At 41.3% G+C, this 22,399-nt stretch overlaps 3 protein-coding genes across 23 annotated transcripts in view; 2 read left to right on the top strand and 1 right to left on the bottom strand.

The window, feature by feature from the left end:
- The window catches only part of kiaa1217 (KIAA1217 ortholog), a 90,461-nt gene extending 75,414 nt beyond the window's left edge, over window positions 1-15,047 (top strand). For 10 of the 21 annotated variants that reach the window (XM_077509618.1, XM_077509606.1, XM_077509622.1 and 7 more), the window contains 15 exons: window positions 882-974; window positions 1,310-1,359; window positions 3,092-3,258; window positions 3,824-3,999; window positions 5,058-5,188; window positions 5,364-5,511; window positions 5,865-6,334; window positions 7,060-7,248; window positions 7,325-7,596; window positions 7,979-8,128; window positions 8,347-8,448; window positions 9,200-9,280; window positions 9,368-11,047; window positions 11,533-11,664; window positions 13,215-15,047. In XM_077509618.1, coding sequence (XP_077365744.1) covers window positions 882-974; window positions 1,310-1,359; window positions 3,092-3,258; window positions 3,824-3,999; window positions 5,058-5,188; window positions 5,364-5,511; window positions 5,865-6,334; window positions 7,060-7,248; window positions 7,325-7,596; window positions 7,979-8,128; window positions 8,347-8,448; window positions 9,200-9,280; window positions 9,368-11,047; window positions 11,533-11,664; window positions 13,215-13,700 — 4,327 coding nt within the window. In that variant the 3' untranslated portion in view covers window positions 13,701-15,047. The remainder of the gene's footprint in view (window positions 1-881; window positions 975-1,309; window positions 1,360-3,091; window positions 3,259-3,823; window positions 4,000-5,057; window positions 5,189-5,363; window positions 5,512-5,864; window positions 6,335-7,059; window positions 7,249-7,324; window positions 7,597-7,978; window positions 8,129-8,346; window positions 8,449-9,199; window positions 9,281-9,367; window positions 11,048-11,532; window positions 11,665-13,214) is intronic. The other 11 variants (XM_077509607.1, XM_077509608.1, XM_077509609.1 and 8 more) reach the window with 11 other exon arrangements.
- A 1,170-nt stretch (window positions 15,048-16,217) lies between these two features.
- The window catches only part of nphp3 (nephronophthisis 3), a 19,494-nt gene continuing 13,312 nt past the window's right edge, over window positions 16,218-22,399 (top strand). Inside the window, exons 1-4 of the mRNA XM_077509154.1 lie at window positions 16,218-16,756; window positions 17,562-17,644; window positions 20,620-20,729; window positions 21,925-22,331. The gene's annotated coding sequence lies outside the window, so the exon portion shown is untranslated. The remainder of the gene's footprint in view (window positions 16,757-17,561; window positions 17,645-20,619; window positions 20,730-21,924; window positions 22,332-22,399) is intronic.
- LOC144009430 (solute carrier family 22 member 13-like) overlaps window positions 17,565-22,399 on the bottom strand; it is a 5,250-nt gene continuing 415 nt past the window's right edge. Inside the window, exons 2-9 of the mRNA XM_077509168.1 lie at window positions 22,182-22,285; window positions 21,952-22,106; window positions 20,405-20,576; window positions 20,201-20,321; window positions 19,936-20,030; window positions 18,495-18,709; window positions 18,134-18,242; window positions 17,565-17,763 (exon numbers count right to left, since the gene is read on the bottom strand). Coding sequence (XP_077365294.1) covers window positions 17,565-17,763; window positions 18,134-18,242; window positions 18,495-18,709; window positions 19,936-20,030; window positions 20,201-20,321; window positions 20,405-20,576; window positions 21,952-22,106; window positions 22,182-22,285 — 1,170 coding nt within the window. The remainder of the gene's footprint in view (window positions 17,764-18,133; window positions 18,243-18,494; window positions 18,710-19,935; window positions 20,031-20,200; window positions 20,322-20,404; window positions 20,577-21,951; window positions 22,107-22,181; window positions 22,286-22,399) is intronic.

Genomic DNA, 22,399 nt, shown 5'->3' with positions numbered 1-22,399 from the left:
GTTTTGAATATTGAAATTAATCGTATCGAATCGAAAATTGTATCGTTCCCAAACTTAATCGAAGCGTATCGAACCGTTCTGTTCTGAAAGATAATCGCTTTTCAATCGAATCGCAACTTGTGTATCGAGATACATATCGAATCGGCCTCATGTCAGAGATTCCCACCCCTACCAAATACATACATATATTGAGTGCAAATGGCTAAAGTCCGAATATATGTTGTGACTGAGCGAGATTGTAGAATTTAACTCATGACTTGCTTCAGCCAGGTAATGACTTGAGACGTCCTTTTGACTTGTGCGTATGTGACTTACTCCCACTTCTGGTGTACACTAGCAGTTCTAGTTTTCTGACCATTCTTTTCACAATCTCTGTCCTGATTCCGGAGCTGATTATTATTAAGACAAATCTGACAGGATAAATATGAGAAGCCTGCTGAAAGTTTTCATACCTGCGTCGAAACATATTCTCTCACTGGAGTGAAGGGGGGTTATGTTCCTACCTCGTAAAAACAAAGAAAACAAGGCTAAAGGGGAGTTGAAATAACTTACCAGCTCCATGCATTAGGCCGGACCACCTATACGATTCCTTACCAAACACACAGTTAGAAATGTCGGGGGAGTCTGGAAAAGATTGGAGGAATTTGGATGGGAAGGTATTAACTTTCCAAACAAACATGGCCTAATCCAATGTTTGCTCTCAGTCTTAAGTATTTGGACAAAGGAAGACAACCTGGTGTCTTTCTGTCGCTAGAATTTGTTTGAGAACTAAACCCATGAGTTGCAGGGCATCCATGTCGCTCCAGAGCAGAATCACAGAATCCCGCCAACATGACCAGGCATCTAGCGCTGAAAGTAGAATTTTCTGATGTCTTCTGCAGAGAGCGAATGAAGGCAATGGAGCAACAGATTGCCAGCTTGACTGGTCTTGTTCAGCATGCACTTTTAAAGGGGCCAGAGAAGGAGCCTCAAAGGTAAGCCCACCACAGTAATAGGACGCAGATAGGCATCGGGGCACAAAATACATGACAAAATACAGTGAGATTTGAAATCCTTTTGCAGTCATTTGAAACGGTTTCTAACTGACTTCTTACTTCTTCTGTGGAGTACTTGTTTTGATGTTGCTTGTCACGTAGTCCCAAAAGATAACGTTATTAACATCATTTTAACCTCAGTTTGTTTGACTATTCCCATCATCCTTGGTCATGCCATGTCCTCACTAACCCTATTATCCAAGTTCCTTCTAAATGCTTGCAAAAGTATTGGTTCCTTGCTTAAAAATTCCTGACGTCTGTCTTTGTGGCCGCAGTGAGAGACCCGCGAAGACGTCGTCTTCAGCCCACTGTGCACACAGCTCAAGTGAGTATGGTGGCGTTTGATGTCATTTCCTGTTTAAGACTCTTTAGTTTTGCTATAAACTGATTATGATCCAATTTAGGGGTGTCCCAATACAACTTTTTCACTACTGACATGAAACCGATGCAGATAGCGATCCTATATATCAACGGGAATGATACAGATTTTTATTATTTTTTTAGTTTGAAATGTTACAAGAGGTTTATTCAAGTGATACACTTAAAAAAGAAACAACAGTCAGCAACAATAGGTATTAGAAAATATGACCCATTTATTCCAAACAGGAGTATGGAATTGGATATGAGTGGTAATATCGGAGATTTTAGATGGAGCCAGATATAATCCGATATATTTATTTATTTATTTATTTTTTGTGGGGAGGGGTCTGATATCAAACTGATGTCCCATATCAATATTGGATTGGGACACCCTTAATTCAGTTAATGGTTTGTCTGTAACGTCAATAAACAGGCAAAAATGTTGATCAGTATTTTCCAAAGTAAAAGCAGATATTTGCAAATGTCTTACTTTGATACAACACATTAATATCTGCCTGCTTTCATGTGGGAGTACAGAAATCAGCCAGTATTTACTGTTAAGAGGCAGAAATGGCTCTAAATGATTAATTTAATAATTGATAAGTTGTTGATTAACTGATTAATTGTTGCACTTCTATGAAAAATTATTTTTGTTGCTCTAATGTTGTTTGTTGCTTTATCTGCCTTGTATTTTTTCCTTTTTTCTATATGTATTCTTATAATTTGTTTTTATACATGTTTGAAATAAATTAAGAAAAAAAAAAAAAGAAAAAAAAAAGTCTGCTCCTAAGGCTTTGTTTTGACTTTTTTTTTTTTTTTTTTTTTTTTTTGTTAGGGCGTGTGTAGGGGAGGGTAGAGGTTGTGCATGGCTTAAACTGGTTGCAGAATGTGAGACAACAGCGATTACGTGACTTGACACTTGAGCTCAAGTCCGGGCCTGCGTAATCTGGAACTGGTCTTGTCACCTCCGAGACAGCACAGCGGTCCCCTCACTCGCTTAAACAGCAGCTGAACTTTAGTTGACACTCAGTGCGCTTGTGTACATTATAACCTGCACTTCAAGTTGGGGCGGCTGTCATTCAGCTCGGCAGATAAGCAGGCGTCATTGAGGGTTTTGCGGAGACACAAGTTTATTCTCCAGAGACACGGCGTGATTTTTGTGAACGCACGCGGTAGCACTTCCTGAACGACTTGTGTTGCCTCTGGGCAGGGAGATAACATTGTTTTATGGTGCTCATTAGTGTAGCCTTTATTTTTCTTTTTTCTTTTTTCTTTTTTCTTTTTTAGTCATTTTGTGTGCAGAACACAGGTCGCAGTGTTATTGCTGTGTGTTGAGATTGCACCATAGTCCAAAAGTGCTATTTCCTTTCACACATTTACCAACTTCTCTAATTGATAGAGCAACAACACTTTTACTCACAAAAAAGTTAAGGAAGGTTCAACTTTCGGGTGAAATTTTAGGATGAACCTAAAATTCACTATAACTTACTGTTCTCTGACAAGGCGCTGAATAGGAAAATTCACAATAGGTGTTTGATCCATGAGAATTTCCAAGGATGTCTGTCTCCCTTTCTTTGAGTATTTCAGTATGTGTATCTCTATTACGTTTGAAGCTCATTGGCCACATACTCAGACCAGTTAAGCCTGAAGTGTCCTTAGTCATTTCTTTTTTTAATTTTGTCAATTTCCCGGTTCAGGTGGCTCACCGGTTTTGGCGCCCAAGTGCAACTCTTGTACTTCTACAGCGGCTGCGGTGGCACCGCAAGACAAGCAGGGCCAGATTCCTCTCAAAGCCAATCTGCTGCAGTTCAGGAAGAATGTGTCGGACCTCAGGATGCAACTTCTTCAGATGAGGCAGCTGCAGGTAGAAAGCTGTTTGGCCCATTCAGAACACGCAATCAATTCCTTACATCACGTTTTGTTTTTTGTTTTTTCAAACTCTTAATTGTTATGACAAACGAATGTTTTATGGCGAGTCCAAAACTTGAATTCCTTTCGCATGATCGACACACCAAATTTAATGTTTCTCCAATAAACTGGCTTTGGGGGCTGAATTTTCTTTGAAAATTAAATTGATGTTTAACTTAATGCCATCAAGCAATGCAAAACACCGTAGGCACACTAATAAACAACAGTGATCCCACAGTATGGTCTTCTTTATCCTTTGCGAAGAACAACAAATACAGTAAAAAGTCATAGGGCTTTCTGTCTCCAGTTCATCTACTGTATATCCATATATTATACTGCCCCCAAGTGGCCAATGTATTCATACCAAAAGGTGAAAGTTTAGTTCTAGTCATTCAATTTCATTTTGTCATTACGATATATTTTTATAAAGTATTGTATATGAAAACTGAATTAAAAACAAACAAACAAAAAAACAATTCCCCGCCACCATCTGCTTTATCCCTTTAAAATTTACATTTCAGCTACAGAACCAGGAGGTCATGCGAGTACAGCTGAAGCGGGCCGAGCAGGAGATCGGCGCTAAACTGGCGGAGGTCATACGACATGTAGAGGACCCCGTCCAAAAGCAGAGGGTTATGGTGGAAGAAGACAGACAGAAGTACTTGGGCCTGGAGGAGCGTGTGCTGACACAGCTCGGGTAAGGAGACCACCTGTTACCTTTGAAGGCTATCCTCAAACCAACCCATGCCTGTGAAGCTCATTTTGTGCACACACCCATGTTGTCGATGTGCAGCAAATTTTTGCAAGGCTTGCTTTATGCCAAGTCAAGGCAACGCCCCCATTTAAGGAAGCAGGTTGGGACAGGCAAGCTATGCTTACCTCTCGGAGTTCTTATTTCCACCTGCGTTATCTTGCTTAGGATAGCTGAATCCTCAGCATTTGGTTAGAATCTCAGTTTGGGGTACAGCGATTCCTAGTTTATTGTTGCATTGAAATGAATGGAAATGCCATGAATCCGTTGCAGCCTCACCCCAATGACAATAAACAATTTTGTCCCGTTTTTTTAGTAGGGTGATCAGTGCTATTCGTTAGCCTTTGGTGTTCTTTTTTGCACGTTAGCTAATAGATTTTTAAGCAAAGAAAGTTATGTGTTTTTTTTTAAATACAGGTCCTATTCGATTCGAGGTTTAGTTTGACAGTAAATTTCAACTCAAAGATCATATCTTAGTGCACCGCTGCACTGGACTTTGGATGGTTTCCAAGGACATTTATTTGTATCATTTCACTCACACACACTCCTCATTGTCTTGTATGTGCACTTGAGCTGATTTATATGAAAGAGAGAAAACACCATGGCACCCTGATGCATGCAATCCATCCAGCATGGCTCACAATGTTATCACCACTGTGCTTTTTTTTTTTTTTACCCCTAGAGGCAGGAAAGCCATTCTCTCAAGAGCCTAAAGTTAACGCGGGGGAAGCATTGCTCTCACAATTTGGCCGTCATCATGTAAATATTTGTGGTTTCGCTGGTGAGCTCATAGCCTAAAACAGGTTGAAGCAGTCCGGAAAGTGGAACGCTAATTGTGTTTGTTTTTGTTTTTTTGCCACTCTGTAAACAAGATGTTACGTGTCAGTACAACACAAAGCATTCGGCCGCCTACATTACCAATTATACAACCTGTGTGTTTTTGTTTTTGTTTTTTTGTTTTTTGTTTTTTACTTTTCATCTTGTTTTGGGGGGTATTCCTGTAGGGATCTGGAACAATACGTGGGCACTCTGCAGAATGACTCGTCAGGGACTCACCGAGTGGTGACCCTCAAGGATGTGGAGGAGGGGGCGGTGACTCTGAGGAAGGTGGGAGAGTCTCTGGCAGGGCTTAAAGGTGAGACAGTTTTTTTCCCCCCCACTTCAATTCACTAACCATTATGCTGTTCCTTCTGGTTTGCATGCATTGGCCACCAGGGGGCAGTATAATGCAAAACTCACTCCATAATGTTGTGTATGTCAACAGAAATATGCTTTTATTTTTTTAAATTTTTTTTCCCCCTCCCCCCCAGATGAGTTTCCGGCCCTGCAAACCAGAATGCGCGCTGTGCTCCGCGTGGAGGTAGAAGCTGTCAAGTTTCTCAAGGAGGAGCCTCACAAACTGGACAGCATGCTGAAAAGGGTCAAGAGCCTGACGGACACATTGAGCAGTCTGAGAAGGTGAGTGGGATCCAGTGAGCATGAGGTGAGGAGTTACTCGAGCGTGAGAGTGAGAAATGGACAACAGAGTAACTGGATGCAAGGGGAGTGGCCTGAATTAAATCTGTTTTTCCATTTTTGTATGGAATAGAATAATAAGTAACATGTCCATCACATGCACAAATCTGCATCTTAAATTATCTGCTCCGCCCATGTGCCTTTATTTGACTCACAGGTTAGCTGGAGACAATCCTAGCTGACTTTGGGCGAGAGGCGGGGCTTAGAGGTCACATGGATAATTTAGAAGGGTCGCACAAACTTTTGTGCTCCACATTTGATTTCTAGGTCTTAAGTAGTTGCTCTCTTTGTTACAGAACTGCAAGTGAGAGCAATCAAAGAGTGGCCGATCCTTCTTCTAACATCCTACTGGACAACATCCCATCTCCAGCAGAGACCCCACCAGCACCAGTAGCTCCACCGGAGTCCCAGAGCACCACCGTTAAATCTGAGGTGAAACCTTCCTCTCCGGTGGTGATCCATCACATCCAGAGCTCCCCGGTTCCCGTGCGGCAGTCCCAGCAGTCCGCCAGCTTGTCCACCGCTCAGCCCAGCCCGCCTCTCACACCCAGCCTCATTCACTTCAACACGCCCAGTATGACCAAGACTCACGGCCGGGAGTCCCCCAAGGCGACGTCTGCGGACCCGCCAAGTCCGGACCACCATAAGAAGGCACATGGGGGCCCGCTGAACCACGGCAATGGGACTGCCAGCCAGGATCCGGTCATTGGCGAGCTGCAGCATAGTCAGGACAAATGCAAGAACAGAGCAAAGTCCATAGAGGCACGTTGTATTGTATTTTATTTTAAGAAATATCAAGTGAGAAAATGACAGGCAACAACAGAAGGGAATTTTATTTAATACAGTAACATTTTAAAACAGCACAATTTTCAGTTTTGTTTAGTTGAGTATTAGTCAGTTTCTATTTTTATTATCCTATCATGAATACACAATATAGATAAAATGACAATGGCACAACCTTTATTTAACTATATTTTAAAACAGAGTCAATGTTCATAGAAATCTAGTCTAGCCAATTATATTTTATTTCAATAAATACCCAATTAATAAATGGCAACTTTTACTTTATTACATATGAATACACTAATGTCCATAGAAATCAGTCATCATTGAATTATTTTATTTTACTTTGTTGTTTGTTTTAATTTTATATTTCATATAAATATTGTAATTACATAAATACAGTATCGTTAATATTGAAAAATTAATTATCAAGGCAACTGAGCTTGTGTCTTTTAAAATTTCTTTAAATTTATTTAACTGTTTTTAAGCTGTTTTTACACCAAAAAAAATCAAGTTATTATCAAGGTATTTTAATTTGTGTCTTTTTTTTTTTTTTTTTTTTTTTTTTTAAATACCTTATTTCAAAAATTCCAAAACTTATCCGTAATGTTCAACCTTGGTTGAGGTAATTGGAAGGCTACTTTCAACTTGTTCTGTTTTTTTTTTTTTGTTTTTTTTTTGTTTTGTTTTTTTTAATGGCCTAGGCAGCAGAGAAGGAGTGGGAGGAAAGGAGGCTGAACATGGGTCAGTATGATGAGAAAGAGTTTGAGAAAATCCTCCAGGAGGCAGAGGCCAACATCACCAAGGGCCTTCCCAGTCCTGATGTGGAAAGTAACCAAATGCTACCCCCTGCTGCCTCCAAAGAGCAAACGAAAATCCCTTTGGAGTCCCCCACAGGTCTCTGCAAATAATAAAGTAACAATTGAATTGCAGTGTTCCTCACGCAATTAACACTTTTTTTTTCCCGTGCTAGAGACTCAACCTGAGCCTCAGTTGGACAAACCGGCCAAGAGGGTTCCAGAGAAGCTCCCGAAGCCGGTGATGGAAAAATCTGCCAAACCGCCACAGGAAAGATCCTCAAAGACAGCCACAAAACCCACATCCCTGGATTCTTTCAACAAGCTCGGATCCGAAAAGGCCACCAAGTGCCCGCCGCCGCCCCCTCCGAGGAAAACCTTCGCTAGCTCCGGCATGACCACCACGCGTTCTGGAGAGGTGGTTTACACCAACAGGAAGGACTCTCAGGTCTGTCTTGTAAAAATATGTCTTGTTGTCATTGAAAAGGACTCTTTTTTTTTTTCCGAATGTACTTTTTCAGAAGTGGCAAAAGTACTCACACTATACTTGAGTAGAAGTTCTGATACAAAAAAATAAAGATGCTAAAATGTACTTACAAGTACTTGTATAGTACAATACCCATTTTCATTAATAAGACAAAAAAAAACTTCTGTGCACATCAAGTCTGTTAAGTCAGTTTAAGCGAGAAGCGGCAGTAAAACATGCTAAAATCCAGATGGTAGAGATATACCTTAGAAAAGAACCTTTACCTAAAGTCACAAAAATATTTACACTACATTACTTCCCAACACTTCATTTATTTATTTATTTTATTTTTAATTTTTTTTAGGAAGGTGAAGAGGAGGGACTGCTTCCTGCTGCCCAAATCAAGCCCAACAAAAGCGCCCCTCCGCAACCCAAGAAGCCGATCACTCCTCCTCCTATTGTTGCCAGGGAGGAGGAGGATGATAGTGACACTAGGATCATGGCAGAACTCCAGGTGGGTCACACACATGCATGCACACGCACACAGACACACAAGCCCCACACTCCTCTCCTTTCTTGGGTGATTTAATTTGGGTGTCTGATTTCCACACTGTTGGTATTTGGTTGCCTTCCTTCTTCACCTCCGAAGTGTCAATGCAGTGGGCACTGGCAGCTGATCACAAATCCAATTTTTCCTCAAACTTCCTTGTCCCTACAACCTTTCCGCACCAGGTTTTCCAGAAGTACACAATTCAGGAAGTAGGGCCACCAATCACGGTGGAGCCCACTACTCACATGGAAGCTCAAATAAGAGAGCTAAGAGCGGACATGAAGGTAAACGCCCTGCGTGTCATGGCCAGCTCGCTGCCTGCACCTCGTAACACTCGCTTGGGCTTGACCAACACTTCTAACCTCCAAGCGTCCTGTCGCTGCCTCCTCCTCCTCCTCTTCATCCTTCCCTCTTTGGAGTCTGCCACTTGAAACATTCTTGGGATTAAGTCTGCATGAAAGGAAGCCTCTGGAAGCCAACATGGACAAAGTCTTCCAACCTTGCTTTTACCAAATCAAATAAAAAAAAAAAACGTGATGATGAGCATTTGTGTGTCTTTATTTGATCATCATCCCCAATTGAGACAAAAACTGTACTACAGACAAAAAGCTATTAGTGCAGACTTGGTTCACTATAGGTCCGTGCGGCCCGGTGTGCATGCTTTTCTCACGTCACTTCGCTTTTTCCGTCTCTGCTTAACTGTCCCCGGCTTCACGACTTCCTCACACTAATGTTGTTTGTTTATAGCACAAAGCCATATCATACAAATGTACTTTTAGTGTAATTAAAATGGAACTGCTAAAAAGGATAGGTCGTGATAGGTAAAAGGACATGAAATATTGTGGAAAGCGGTACAACCTTAATGAGGGTAAGCACATTAGGAAATGGTTAGATGGATTCCAAACAAATCTGAGAAGAAAGATAGAAACTCAGTCTATAATGCACAGTAGAAATGGAGGGAAATTGTTATTGTAGTTTCTTCGCAGATTTAACAAACCGGTTACAGAAGTGATATAATTCCCCAAACTGTCATAGCAGAGTTCAGAGCCAATACGGGATGAAAAAGATCCAGACACGGACGAAAATGGAAACACTGCAGTCCGTCAAAGCCAAGGGGTACGTACTGAGTCACTTTTGGCTGTACTATCTTGAATTATCCTTCTAAATGTTAGTTAATTTCAAATCATGGTTTTTTTTTAACAGCAAATGCAAACTTTGCAGGTCATATACTACGTGACCGGAAAGATTCCAAAAGAGCATCCACCCCATTCTGGAATGGAGGAATCCCACGAACACCGGGAGCCCAACCAGCCTCCAACACAGGTGTCAAATGTCACTGTTAATGACAATTCTCCAGGCCAGCCACAGCAGCAGGAGCAGCGGCCGCCAAAATTACGGGCACCCAAGCCACTACCGCCTAAATCACCACCGCCTGACTCACCACCGCCTAAATCACCACGGCTCAAGTCACCTCCACCTATTTCACCCAAACCTGTAGGAGTGGCTGCATTCAAACTGCCCAGGAAGCCCCTGAAACACTCAGTGTCCTTGAAGACGAGTGCCGAAATGGAGAAGGGGAAGAACCTGAACAGAATCGGCAGTGAGAAGAAGAGTCAGCTCGTACTAGAGTCCGTTTCTTCCGCTGGGAATGTCAAACCCGAGGCTATGGCAGTCGTGCAACCTAAACGTTCTGCTCCACCACCACCACAGAGGAGGTCATCAAGTGAGGAGCAGGATCCACCTAAATCTAACTTTGAGGAGGATAATGAAGAGGCTAGTCTTAGTCCTGACTTACCAGGAGAAGAGGCACCTCCTCCCCCGGACAACATTGCCTTTATGATCACTAACACGAAGGTTCAGGCCCTTTCTTGTGGCGAGTACAAGGAACTGGTCAATGCCAAGAAGGGAAGTGTACAGACTGTGACTGTCGGCGGAGGCAAAAATGTGGCCAATCCTGACATGCCTCTGGATAATGGCTTTGACAAGAAGCCTGTTATCATTATTTTTGATGAACCCATGGACATCAGGGCCGCCTACAAACGTCTGTCCACCATCTTCGAGTGCGAGGAGGAGCTAGACCGGATGCTAGCGGCAGAGCGCATCGACGAGGAGAGTGAGGAGTCAGACACTGACAGGAGCGGCGGGCTGCAGGCCAAAGCCGGAGCGGCCGAGGTTGTTGATGGCAAAAAAGTTGCTTCTTCTCAAGCCGCCGGAGACCACACCAGCTTGTCATCCTCCTCCTCATCCATAATTTCTGAATCAGCATCGAACGGAGATGCCAAGCAGGAAGGCAAGAAGAAGTTCAAGTTCAAATTCCCCAAGAAACAGCTAGCGGCACTTACCCAAGCCATTCGCACAGGCACCAAGTCGGGAAAGAAGACATTGCAGGTGGTTGTGTACGAGGATGAGGAGGAATTGGACGGAAGCGTAAAGCAGCACAAAGAAGCCAAGAGATTTGAGATCTCGCGCTCAAAATCCTCAGCAGATGCCCTCAAGGCACCAAGCCCCACTCCGCTAAAGAGGCAGAACTCAGACCCGGTCTGCAGGACCAACGAGATCCGTAAGAACACGTACAAGACACTGGACAGCTTAGAACAGACCATCAAGCAGCTGGAGACCACCATTAACGAGATCGGACCCGTCTCCCCCGAGGAACCAGTTTATGCCGAGGTGAAAAAGAGAGAGAATGGGAACGTCCCCGAAGGGGCTGGGCTGAAGAGGTCCGAATCGCTTCCGACCACCAAGGGGTCTGCACTTAAGCTAGCCAGCAAAGGTTCGTTCCAGAAGAAGACAAAACCTTTGCTCCTTCCACGCCCTGTAGTCGTCCCCACCACCAGCTCCAGCACCATCAGTGCCCCCGGTGCTCCCACCACCATCCAACAGGTCTCTCTCTAGCTCTTGGCACTCCACAAGGTTTTGGGCCTTTCTCTTTCCGACCTTACCCACTCAAATGGCAAAACCATTAATCCGCTTCACAGGTCCTTGGAGATGTTGGAAAAGTCCACCTTGGCTTTCTCTGTCAAAAACCAAAACACTAAAAACATGCTGACTTGATTTCAGGTGGCATTTTGTTGGGTTCCTGCCTCCCAACTAACTCCTCCTTCACTCCATTGCTGAAAAGTTTTCAGCAATCAATAATCACACACTTCCGTGATGATTAATCCCAATGTTGATCTGGTTGCATGTTCTACTGTTAAAGTTTGAGGTTCAAGATGGGTGCATGGTTTTCACTGGTGTTTTATCGATCAAGGTTTTTTTTTTTCCCCCACTGTCAGTGCCTTGATTTCTCACTCTTCCTATTTGTTGTTGTCCTTTCCCCTTCTTTTGTTTTATTTGTTGTTTTTTGTTTCGTTTGGGTCCCCCTGCAGAATACCAGTGTCGCTTCCCCCACTAGTCGGATGCCCATCCCTTTGTCCGCCAAGTCCAGGCAGTCGCCGGCTACTACTGACAAGGCAGCAAAACAGCAAAAACTGCAGGACGCTCAGAGGCAGTTCCGACAGGTAGTTTTACTGTAGGGCCTTAGCACCCATACCAACTAGAGGATGATGGTTATTCGGGAGCGGCATGCACAATAAGGCGGGGGGGGGGGGGGGGGAGTACCAAAGTTGTTTCCATTGTGGATCTGTTGGATGTTTCCACTTTGACAGGAAGGCATGATTGACTCTTGACTGTTACCCCATAACATCACTTTACTGTATGCTTTCTGCATGTCCACACTGCTCATGGTTTTCGCTGTGTTGGTGACAAAACGTAAAAACTGGAATGAATGGCAGACAAAGAAAAGCGGAACACATCTGCAAAAATGGTCATCACATCTCCAGTTCCCACCACAGCTGAGTTCCTAAACAGTGTTGCCGAACCCCCTCCCCGCCGTCAACTCCCCTTTTTCCCCGCCAGGACGCTTATATTTCACAACTCCCTCACCTTCTCACCGTACACCTCTAAGCAAACCCGAAGCAACTTCTTTGTCCACTTCTTAATCTCACTGAGACCTGTTTCCTCTCCTGTAAAATCCTCCAACTCAACTCACCCCATCCTGATCTTCTCACAATCAACCCTGGCAGATCAGTGCTGGCCCCACATTTCTCCAAGTCTACCAGCTCTCACCTCTCCCTCACAAAAAAAGAAACCCTTAACTCCGTAATCTTCTCAAAAACCTTCCATGCATCTTCTGAAAGATCTCCTCTGTCTCTTTTGGAGGACCTAACACTCCAACTAACAAAGAAAGCTGAAAAGATGTCCCTTCCAGTCTAACCTAAATTGCATCCCGTTTCCTGGTAACATCTCTGTTCAGTACGGGTGGGACAAGTATCCATGATGATACAGTGACACTTAACGGGATTTGACTGGCGACTAAAGGAGTTGAATCAAAGGCAACTGGGCTCCCTAATTGCTTAAGATGCTTCTAAAAGTTTTGTCTTGTGGAAACCCCGCACAGTTATAAGAAATGAACCCTGGTACGAATAGCAAAAATCACAATTAATTGACGCCCTTCCAAAATGTTTAGAATTACCTACGTAAATTAAGTTTAGTAAATATACCCCAAACTTAGATGCCAAAGCACTAATATTGTTTTAGACTCATTTGACAGCATTGTCTTAAAAAAAAAAAATTTAATACCCTAGAGCTAATTCTGTTTTACTATTTCAAGCCAAACTTAGCTCCTCCAACTTCTCAAACATGGCCATTTATAATCACATTCAATTGGCATTCAATTCAAAATTTGTAGTTTGATATTCATAGGGAATGTTTTTTCAGCTTCAAGAAAATTGTAGCGCTAGCAATGTGATGCAAATAAAAAAAAAATAGTCCAGTTGCCTTGGTTTCAAGCACATAAAAAGAATATGGTGACATTCATTGTATTGTGGTGATTTGTATTCCCACCCCTGCTGTCTCTTCCTTCATGTAATCCCAGTAGACATGTTGTGTTCATTGATGTATCTATGTCATTAGTCCCCAGTTATGTTCCTGTTTGTAGAGACCTATGTGTATTGTTTGATTTTTTTTTTTTTTTTTGACAATCAGTATATCTTTTGGCATCTGTTCACAGGCTAACGGAAGTACTAAAAGAGTTGGAGGGGATCATAAAACCACTTCCCCCACTGTACCCGTCTCTAAAATCCCCGCTTTTTATCCTAGCGCAACTAAAGGCAGCTCAGACACCGCTAATCCCGCTAACCCTTCCGCTTCCTCCTCCTCCAAGTCCTCCCTCCTGCCCCCCCAAAACGCTCGCTCGGCTTCCCAGCCTTCCTCGCACATCCCCTCCCTGTCCAACGGCTCCCTCAAGCCCCCCTCGCAGCACGCGGCTAAAGCTCTCTCCTTCTCCTCGCAGACCCCCAATGGTCGAGTGCACTCTTCTTCCTCCTTCTCCTCCTCTTCATCCTCCTCCTCCACCTCCCCCTCCCCTCTGTCGCCTTTGGGCCCGGGCGGAAAGAGCATCCGCACCATACACACCCCCAGCTTCACCAGCTACAGGGCCCACAACGGCAGCAGCGGCAAATCCTGCATACCGACAGCCTCGGCGGCTAAGGACTAGCCCCACTTTAGCCACTATGTCATCGCCACGGTCCCCCTAATTTGCCTTGTGTAGTAACAAGTATGGCGTGGGGGGGGTCGATACTCAATCATTACTGCATTTTCATTCATTAGACTAATCCGTTTTTTTCCCACTGTGTGCTCTCGTCCTATTGAAAAGTATCAAAAGTCTCTTTCATATAGAGACCACAAAAAAAATAGCCACATCAGAGCTGTAACAGAAGAAATGGTGGATGGGGCATTTGAAATCTGGGCCTAAAATCGGCACTAACACACCTCTCAATGCCGCCACTCACCAATGCTATACAAAAAATGCAATATTAGCTGACTAATAACTTGATAAAACACACAAATTTGAAATAAAAAGCATCTTAAATCACCTGCGATGCTGGTTAATAAATGTGCGCAAGACACTACGTTGACTGTTTAGCCAGTTGAACTAGGCCGTTAAAAGTTTTGTGAGATTGTTGAGTTTTCCGATAACGTTGACCTTATCGTGAAGCAATGTTGAAATCTGATTTATACATTGGCAGGCACTACTTTTTCTGAAGGCCCAGGGAAAATTTGATTGGCATGGCAGCATATGGAGGCAAATATTAGTAGATTGGACAAATCAAATTCAACATCTAGTGTAGCCAACAGAAATGCTACAAAATTTAAAAAAATGAATTTTGAAGAATAAATTAATACAGTATTCCATAGAATAAATATTGAAATTTATATTCTACCTGGCCCACTACTGACATTCTTTCTTTAAATTTGAACAGCTGTTACAGCTCTGATACTATACGGGTTGACTTTGTCCTATTCAGCCTTAGTTTATCCTAATTTGTATAGAACAGTGTAAAAAAATTATATGGGCAGTGTGAAAGGGGTTACTGCCTTAGAATCAGATGTTTATTACACAGACGGTGTACAGATTGTTTTATTTTTCGTACCAGAGCTTTGGAAAAGCGTAGTATATTTAAGTTGTCAATGTTTATTCACCCTTGTAAATGCCTTGTATACAGAACGGAGTATTTTCTCATAAAAGTTAATGTGTCTCAACTGCCAACATTTGGGGGGTGGGGGGCTAGAAAAAGAAGCAACACGCTGACTACTAACATAAGTGTGCCTATTTGCCAAAGTTGTCCAAGTTTGGGGGGAATTTAGGGGAACACTCACTCGTGTACTGTTATGTAAACCGTTCTCCAATCAAAACAGAAGGTGTACATAACAGTAAATGCCTCTCAACTAAGACAATAAATAGTTTTGTTAACACACCAAAGTTTGTTGTTATATGCATGCCTATCTTTAGGAAAGTGGTGTAAAAATAAAAATGGTTGCACAGTTGGACCATGTAAATATGTTCATGTCTCTGTTTTTTTGTTTTTTGTTGTTGTTTTTTTTGTAAGGCTGTAAGTCATATCGCCATCTTGAGTAGCAGCAGACATTGAAGCTTTTTTTTTTTTTTTTTTTTTTTTTTTTTTGGTGAGGCTTTTAAGTCATATCGCCATCTTGAGTAGCAGCAGACATTGAAGCCTGCTTGTAAAGCAGGGGTGGGCAACCGTTATGAAAAGCCTCAAAAACATTTACACACAACACCTGTCTGTATAACCAAGTAAGGGTTGCTGGATGGATGGTTAATCATCACATCTTTTTTTTTTTTTTTTTTCCTTTCATCATTTAAAATAGAAAAAAAAAGGTTCCCCACTCCTGCTGAGTTTACATGTTTGGATTTTCTGAATAAAAGGTTTAAAACAAGTATGTGTGCTTGTTTGTGTTTTGTTAATAAGCAAAAGGAAGATTGTGGGTAGGAGTGAAAGATGTCGACTTAACTTGTGCTACCAGAAACTGTTAAGAAAATAACTATCAAAAAGTGAATTTTATCTGCTATTGTGTGCATCTTAATACTACCAGACAAAATAATTTCAACTAAAATCTCTGAGCAAGTGCTTTATTTTCATGATTTTGTGCTCTGCATCATATTAAAGTTTCTAATTTTTTTTATAATCTCATGAGTTTAAAAAAGTACAAAATATTAGAAGCACATTTAAATTAGTTTTTTGACTAAATTGAATAAACTAATTAATTTAAATAAGAGCATCATAATTGGATAGGTGTCAGGTCCACATGCACTTGCACAACTCAAAATTATTTTGTCTTTTAGTGGGAAAGTACTATAACAATAAACCACTGACGGTTGCACAAGTGTGAACTGGGGAAAAGTGGACTAAAACATCCGAACTTTATTTGGGATGAAGGAGAGAGACCATAAAATGTTAACAGTTTTGTCCTGACTCCCAATTAACAGGATTTTGAATGCGATTGGTTCATCTTTTACGATAAGGTGTGTAGACTTGTGCAAGGTTCCTATCGTAGTTTATTTATTTACCAACATCTTTTAAAAGGTTTAGTATTTTATTATTCATTTGAGATGTAGGCCTGCAAATTATAGGACACTGAAATCCAAGTCATGCAGTTAAGTAATCGGTAGCATGAAAAGTATTTCGTATTCGACTTTTGCCTAATTTGGGTCCTGCGAGTCTCCGTACCACGGCAGCCAGGAAGAAGCTGCGAAGGAATGATGCTTGCTTCTACGAGTGTCAAAGGTTTAGCTTATTAAAACTTCCTGAGCGTGACAACTTTTCGAACATTGTGGCGTACTTAAAACTAAGACGTTGTCTTTTAAATGTGCTTTTGTCTCGTATCGTTATTGTTTTATTTTTCGTAAGCCATCCTCGTGATGCTAACGCTAGCTAAACCAGCAACATCTTGGATATTAGCTAATTACCATGTAGCATCGCGTTGGTTTCTATCTGTGGACTATTTTGAGACAAGGTTTAGTTTAATGACATTTTTAGGGCAACAACTCGACCTATACTCCCCGAAAAGGGTAACAGGCCCCTTTAGCCACCATGAGCACGGCTTCCTCCCTGGTCAGCCCCGGGGAGGTGATCGAGGGTGGCGAAGAGCGCGACATCCATTCCCCGTGGTAAGACCAACTTGATGACGCCCATGCGGAAGAAGAAGGCCAAGTTGGATGAGGAAAATAAGAGGCCGAGAGCTGAGTTACAGGTACGGTGCAGCGAGAGTATCATGCAGACATGGCAAAAATACTCAGTCTTTCCTTAAGTAGAACTTGTGTAGAAAAAAAGACTGGTAAAAGTAGTTAAAATTTAAGAAGTACAGACGCTGAAATACACTATAAGAGCCTTGAGTTGAACTGAATAGAAATGCCATTATGAGTTCCATCAATGTGTGTGTTTAAGGAAACTAGCACTGTAATATGCTACATACATACTATAACAACATAATTAAATAGAATGGAAAGAATAAAGTAAACGGGTTGTGCATCTGCTGCTCCTTCGGGCTAATGTGCATGAGTGTTGTGCTCAAGAAATGATGGTAATAGATTTATTTAGACAAAAACTTATAAAACACCTCAAGAAGTGCAATACCATGTACAGTCATAGTGCATAAAATACGACAAGCACACAAACCTGATAATCACACAGTATATGAAAGTAAGTTATTTAAGGCACTGACTGTAAAAAGTAAAAAAAAAAAAAACACGCAATATAGTGGGGGGATTTGTGCGAAACTGCAAAAAATATAGGCGGCAGTGTCAACAACACATGAAAAAAAGTTTTTTGTTTTTGTTTTTTTTAAAACAATTTGAAATGTGAAGTGCGTTGTTTACGAGCTGATGTTGCCATGGTAGCCGAGTCCTCACTACAACGGTGTGCTTTTGCCTTGCTTTTCCGCTTGCTTTTCCCATCCGTCGTCAGTCTTTCCTGTCTCGGGTTGACTGCAAATTAAAAATGAATAAATAAATAGATGAAAATGTATTGATTAATCTTTTCGCTCTCTCTCTCGTAAGGCCTCACTGTAGCTGTGCGTGGTCCTGGAGTTCGGCGTTGAGGGTCTCTGGCAGCAGCAGACAGAGGCCGGCCGCACTAGCAGGTACGATGCCGTACACCAGCATGGGGAGGCTGTGGTGGTACATGCTCAGGAGTTTTATAATGGGGGCCAGGATACCTGCCATCCGGGCACACGTGCTGTTCAGACCCAGGCCACTCTGCCTAGCCACACAGACGACGACAAGCACTACATATTTTTGGTCAAATTTTTGGGCAAAAATGATTCATCCTAGGTACTGATGTATTCTTTTAGGTCGGGAAAAAAAGCTTTTTTTTTTTTCTTTTTTTTTTCTTTTTTTTTTTCTTTTTTTTTTTTTGAAGGTGGGGATGTGTAATTTGGTAATGTTAAAAAAAAATCAGAAATATAGGCAATTTTTTTCAGATTTAAAAACAAAACAAAACAAAAAACTAATATCGTTCAGCCGATTAATTGAAGTGTCCCTTACTGAGACACGTAGAAAATCTAAAACTGTATTTGTGGAATATATTGCTGCTGCAATCTTTATCATTACAAATCGCAATTTGACCTTACCTTAGCGTGGTTGGGTAAAGCTCTGCTGTATAAACAAACAGGATGGCGTAACAAACACTGGCTGCAAATTTCCCAAATACACCCATGACCGTCGCAACAACGGCAAGATCTGAAAAAGAGGATAAATGTGTTTAAATCCTTTTATATTTATTGGTTAAAAAAATTCTTTGGACGAAAATTGGAGCAAAACAAACAAACAAACAAAAGCTTATTTATTTTCCTTATCATTTCATAGACTGAAGTAACAGTTTGTGGTGTGCACTTTGGCCACCGGGGCGCAGCATGGCTCGCATCAGAATAGTGACAATATATTGGATCAAACATTTCATGCGGGTGGAGAAGTTGTGACGTGTGATGTTACCTTTTGGTACGGCGAGGATGGACAGGCAGCTGATCCCTCCAAGCAGTAATGCGGCAGCCTCACTCACTCGCCTCCCGAAACGTCCGATGAGCGGCAAACAGCCCAGACGGGCGACAAGCTCCACCAAGGCAAAGATTAACTGCGTGAGGTAGATGTTCAGTCCGAAGCTGCCGACACTGAGACTCAGGCCGTAGTACAACACGTTGGCTCCAAACCTGTCGTCAGTACACTCTGCCAATCACACTGGCTGCTTAAGATGGTAATGTGGCTAACATACAATTGGCACAAAAGTAACAGGATTTATAACGTTTATTAGTGTCAATTATATTGGACCCCCCAAAAAAAAAACCTAACTTCAAAAGTTCAACTTTTTAAAATAAAAATAAGCTCAGCAATTGGACTCTTATTTCTTGTTATACCCAAACAGGAAGAAAAAAAAAATTTTGGCCAATAGATTTGTCTACAATTTGTCACCTCTTCAGGCGAGCTAATACTTCGCACTGCCACCTAGTGTAGTGGATGTGCATTTACACTTTATTCCAGTACAAAAAAAAAACCGTGTTCCATGAGGATCGCAAAGTAAGTCAGTTTTTATTTTTTTTATTTTTTTAAAGGTCAGCATAATGATGAGAATTTCTGTTATAAATATGTGTAATAAATAAATCCAGTTTTGATAAAAACCCAAAAGTCTGAGCTATTTGTTTTTAAGTAAAATTCACAATTTAAACCAAATGTTTTTTTTAATAATATAAAATAATATTTATTAATATTTATTTAATAATATTTTTTTATTTTTTAATGAATAATAATGAGCATCTGTTGTTTTTTTTAAGTCATTATGAAAAAAAATGTTTTTTTTTTTGTTTTTTTTTAAAGCGATAATCTTATGAGGGGAAAATCAGAAAATGACAAAAGTTGAATTTAAAAAAAAAATTGATTGTTTAACCATTTGAAGGGCGTGGACTTATCCAAGTCCTCCTATGGCACTGATCCGGCCACAACCCCGCAGACTATTTTCTACTGTAATTTGATAAGACATTTCTATCCTAGAAAAAATCTCAAGAAGCCATGCTTGAAAAGAGACAGGCTATTTCCAGAGGTGGTCTTCCAAAAATCAACTCGTACAGACGTAATCACTAGACACATGGATGACGTAAAATGGTGTAAAATGACGTAAAAGAGTTTGAGCTTTGGCTAATTACATTTTAATCAGACTCTCCAGAGCCCATTCAATATGGCGTCAAGGAATTTGCCAAAGTGTGTCCATCACGAGTAGACCCACAAAAAGTCCCCATGCCCATAAAGACATCTGAAGTTTGATGCATTGTTTGGAAGCAGCCATTTTGGGCTCGTTCCTGCAGTTCCTACAGAGACCAACTACTCCTGAAGATTTGGTTTGATTGCTACCAAAAATTAAGCATATAGTGCATTAAATCCTCACCAGACGTAGCTCATGACAATCACTCGTTTTCTCAGGTATGCAATCTTGAATAAATCCAGCATGTTCCCTCTTTTAGGTATCGCCTCCAACTCCATCTACATTGGGTTACATGTTTCACAGAGATCTTCAAAATAATGCAGATAGACGTCCTTGACCGCTATAACCACTCACTTTGTTTGTTAGAAAAACCCTTTCCCTGCCCCATTTGTTTGGTTTCTATGAATCTGAGGTGTGATTGATGGATGAGATTTGTGTTGTAATTTACCTTGTCCAGCAGTTCTTGCGACACTTCCCTCCCATTGACTTTTGCCGCTTTGCACACCTCCTTCATGGCCTCTTCCTTCCTGCCCTGAGTCATGAGCCAGCGAGCTGATTCTGGCACCATCCTGGCAAGTTCAAATGGACGTCATTTACTTAAATTGCCTCAAATGTTAAGAAATTTTTCTAAGTGGCATGTGATGCTACTGACCAGACTAAAATGGCCAGGACAATAAGGAGAGGACCGTAGAGGGCCAGTTGGAGGATCCTCCAGTCGGGGATCAGATAAGCCAGACCGGACAACAACACGAGACCGACGGGATAAAAACTGTGACTGATGATGGTGCAGAGGGCAAATTTGGACGACTCACACCACTCGCCAACTTTAATGAAACACATAAAGGGAAACTTCATTTTTGCCACTAGGTAGCATGGATGGATGGATGGCCAGACTTCCGTCTTCCCGAGCCACTTCATCCCATTTTGTTCCCGACAGTCTTTCCTGGCTCGCCCCTGAGGCTTCATCACCTCACCAGGTAGGTCTCATAAATCTGATAGACCCTCCTCTACTGAACCCCTGAATAGGCCTCACCCTAACTCCTGTAAACGTAGTAACTAGAGCCTCCTAAAAATTAGGGCTGGGTACCAATTCTAATTTCCTCAAACGATTCGATTTAGATTCACAAGAGTTCAATTTGATTTGATTTGATTCACTTCAATTCAATCCGGTATCAATTAATGATGGCACATCAATTCTTCTTAACTCATTTGCTCCCAAAAACGTATAAATATGTTGTATTTTAAATGTTTGAAGTGTCCCAAAGACTTATTTATATGCTTTTATGTTTTGTTTGTTTGTTTTTTTGTTTGTTTTTTATGCTAGATCATACAAAAAGGCTTTGATGCAGCCTCTACTGCAGAGAACGGTTGAAGCAATGGTAGTTATTGCAAAAACGGCCACCAGGTGGCAGCAGAGTATAAGAGATCAACCAGGGCCATGTTAAAACCAGCTGATTTCCCCACAGTTCTAAGCAGATTTGTGAATAATGATTGAACTTACCTATATTCTAATACTAATTGCTGCAAAACGCAAACAGATAGAAATATACTTTTTTTTTATCCTGATGATAGAAGAGCCTAATCTTTCTTTTGGTAGGTTCCATGTTTTTAGAGCAATAGAACACAATATTCCGTGGGCCTTGCTTCAGTGAAAATGGTTGGGAGTGAATGAGTTAATAAAAACTCCACAAATATTACATTTCAAAGTAAATTTTACAAAGGCAGTAACTCGTCAAATGATTTAGTTTATTAATGACAGTAACGTGTTATGATCAAGTGTTACACAAACTTTGACATCAGCAAGGATAAGATGAAAATATTTTCATACTCTAATTCAGTATTTTTAAATGTAAATTAAAAAGATTCTGAATTGAAAGTGCAATAAGTCAGGTATTTCATCAATGTTAAGAAAATACATAAATTTAAAATAAATTTCAAGAAAACAGCAAGATACAAAACAATGGCCTTTTACATTTGTATTTTCTTGAGAATTTATGGGTAAGAGAGATATATAAAATAATCGAGTCATGGTTTTATGAATTGATATTGTGCATGAAATGAAAATCAATTATATATTGATTTTTCGATTTTGTTTTTTAAATCCAGCCCTACTAAAAATGAGTTTTGCACATTTTTTTAAACAAATATGTTTTGTTTTGTTTTACATTTCAGATTGTGCTGTTGTGACGTTGCGCTCACCAATCACAAATCCATTGGCAATGAGTCCCGACAGGGAGAATCCGCACATGAACTTGAGCACGATGTAAACGTACACGTTGGGAGAGAAGGCGGCGCCGACGCCCGACAAGAAAAGAAGAAGATGCCCAAGCAGGAACACGAAGCGGCGGCCAAACCTACAAAAAAAAAAAATTCTCTTGGTCAGTACTTCCAAGCACGGGTGAATGAGTTTATTTGAAGAAGCAGACGACCTGTCAGCCATGGCGCCCAACGCGAGAGCGCCTATGAGAAGTCCGACCATGTGAACAGACTGGGACACCTCGATCATCAGGTTTCTATCACACACCAGGTTGAACTGAGTGACAAGAAGGAAGAATTAATGCCAAAAAAATCAGGTTCAGGTGAGCACAAACAAAAGTCAATCATTTTTCACAAATCTGTTTCGGGAACATGGAGCAAATGACGAGGT

This window comes from Festucalex cinctus, chromosome 20 (assembly GCF_051991245.1).
Source record: "Festucalex cinctus isolate MCC-2025b chromosome 20, RoL_Fcin_1.0, whole genome shotgun sequence".
NCBI lineage: Eukaryota > Metazoa > Chordata > Actinopteri > Syngnathiformes > Syngnathidae > Festucalex > Festucalex cinctus.
Note: the sequence above shows the minus strand (reverse complement) of the source record. Positions and strands in the feature narration are given on the sequence as shown.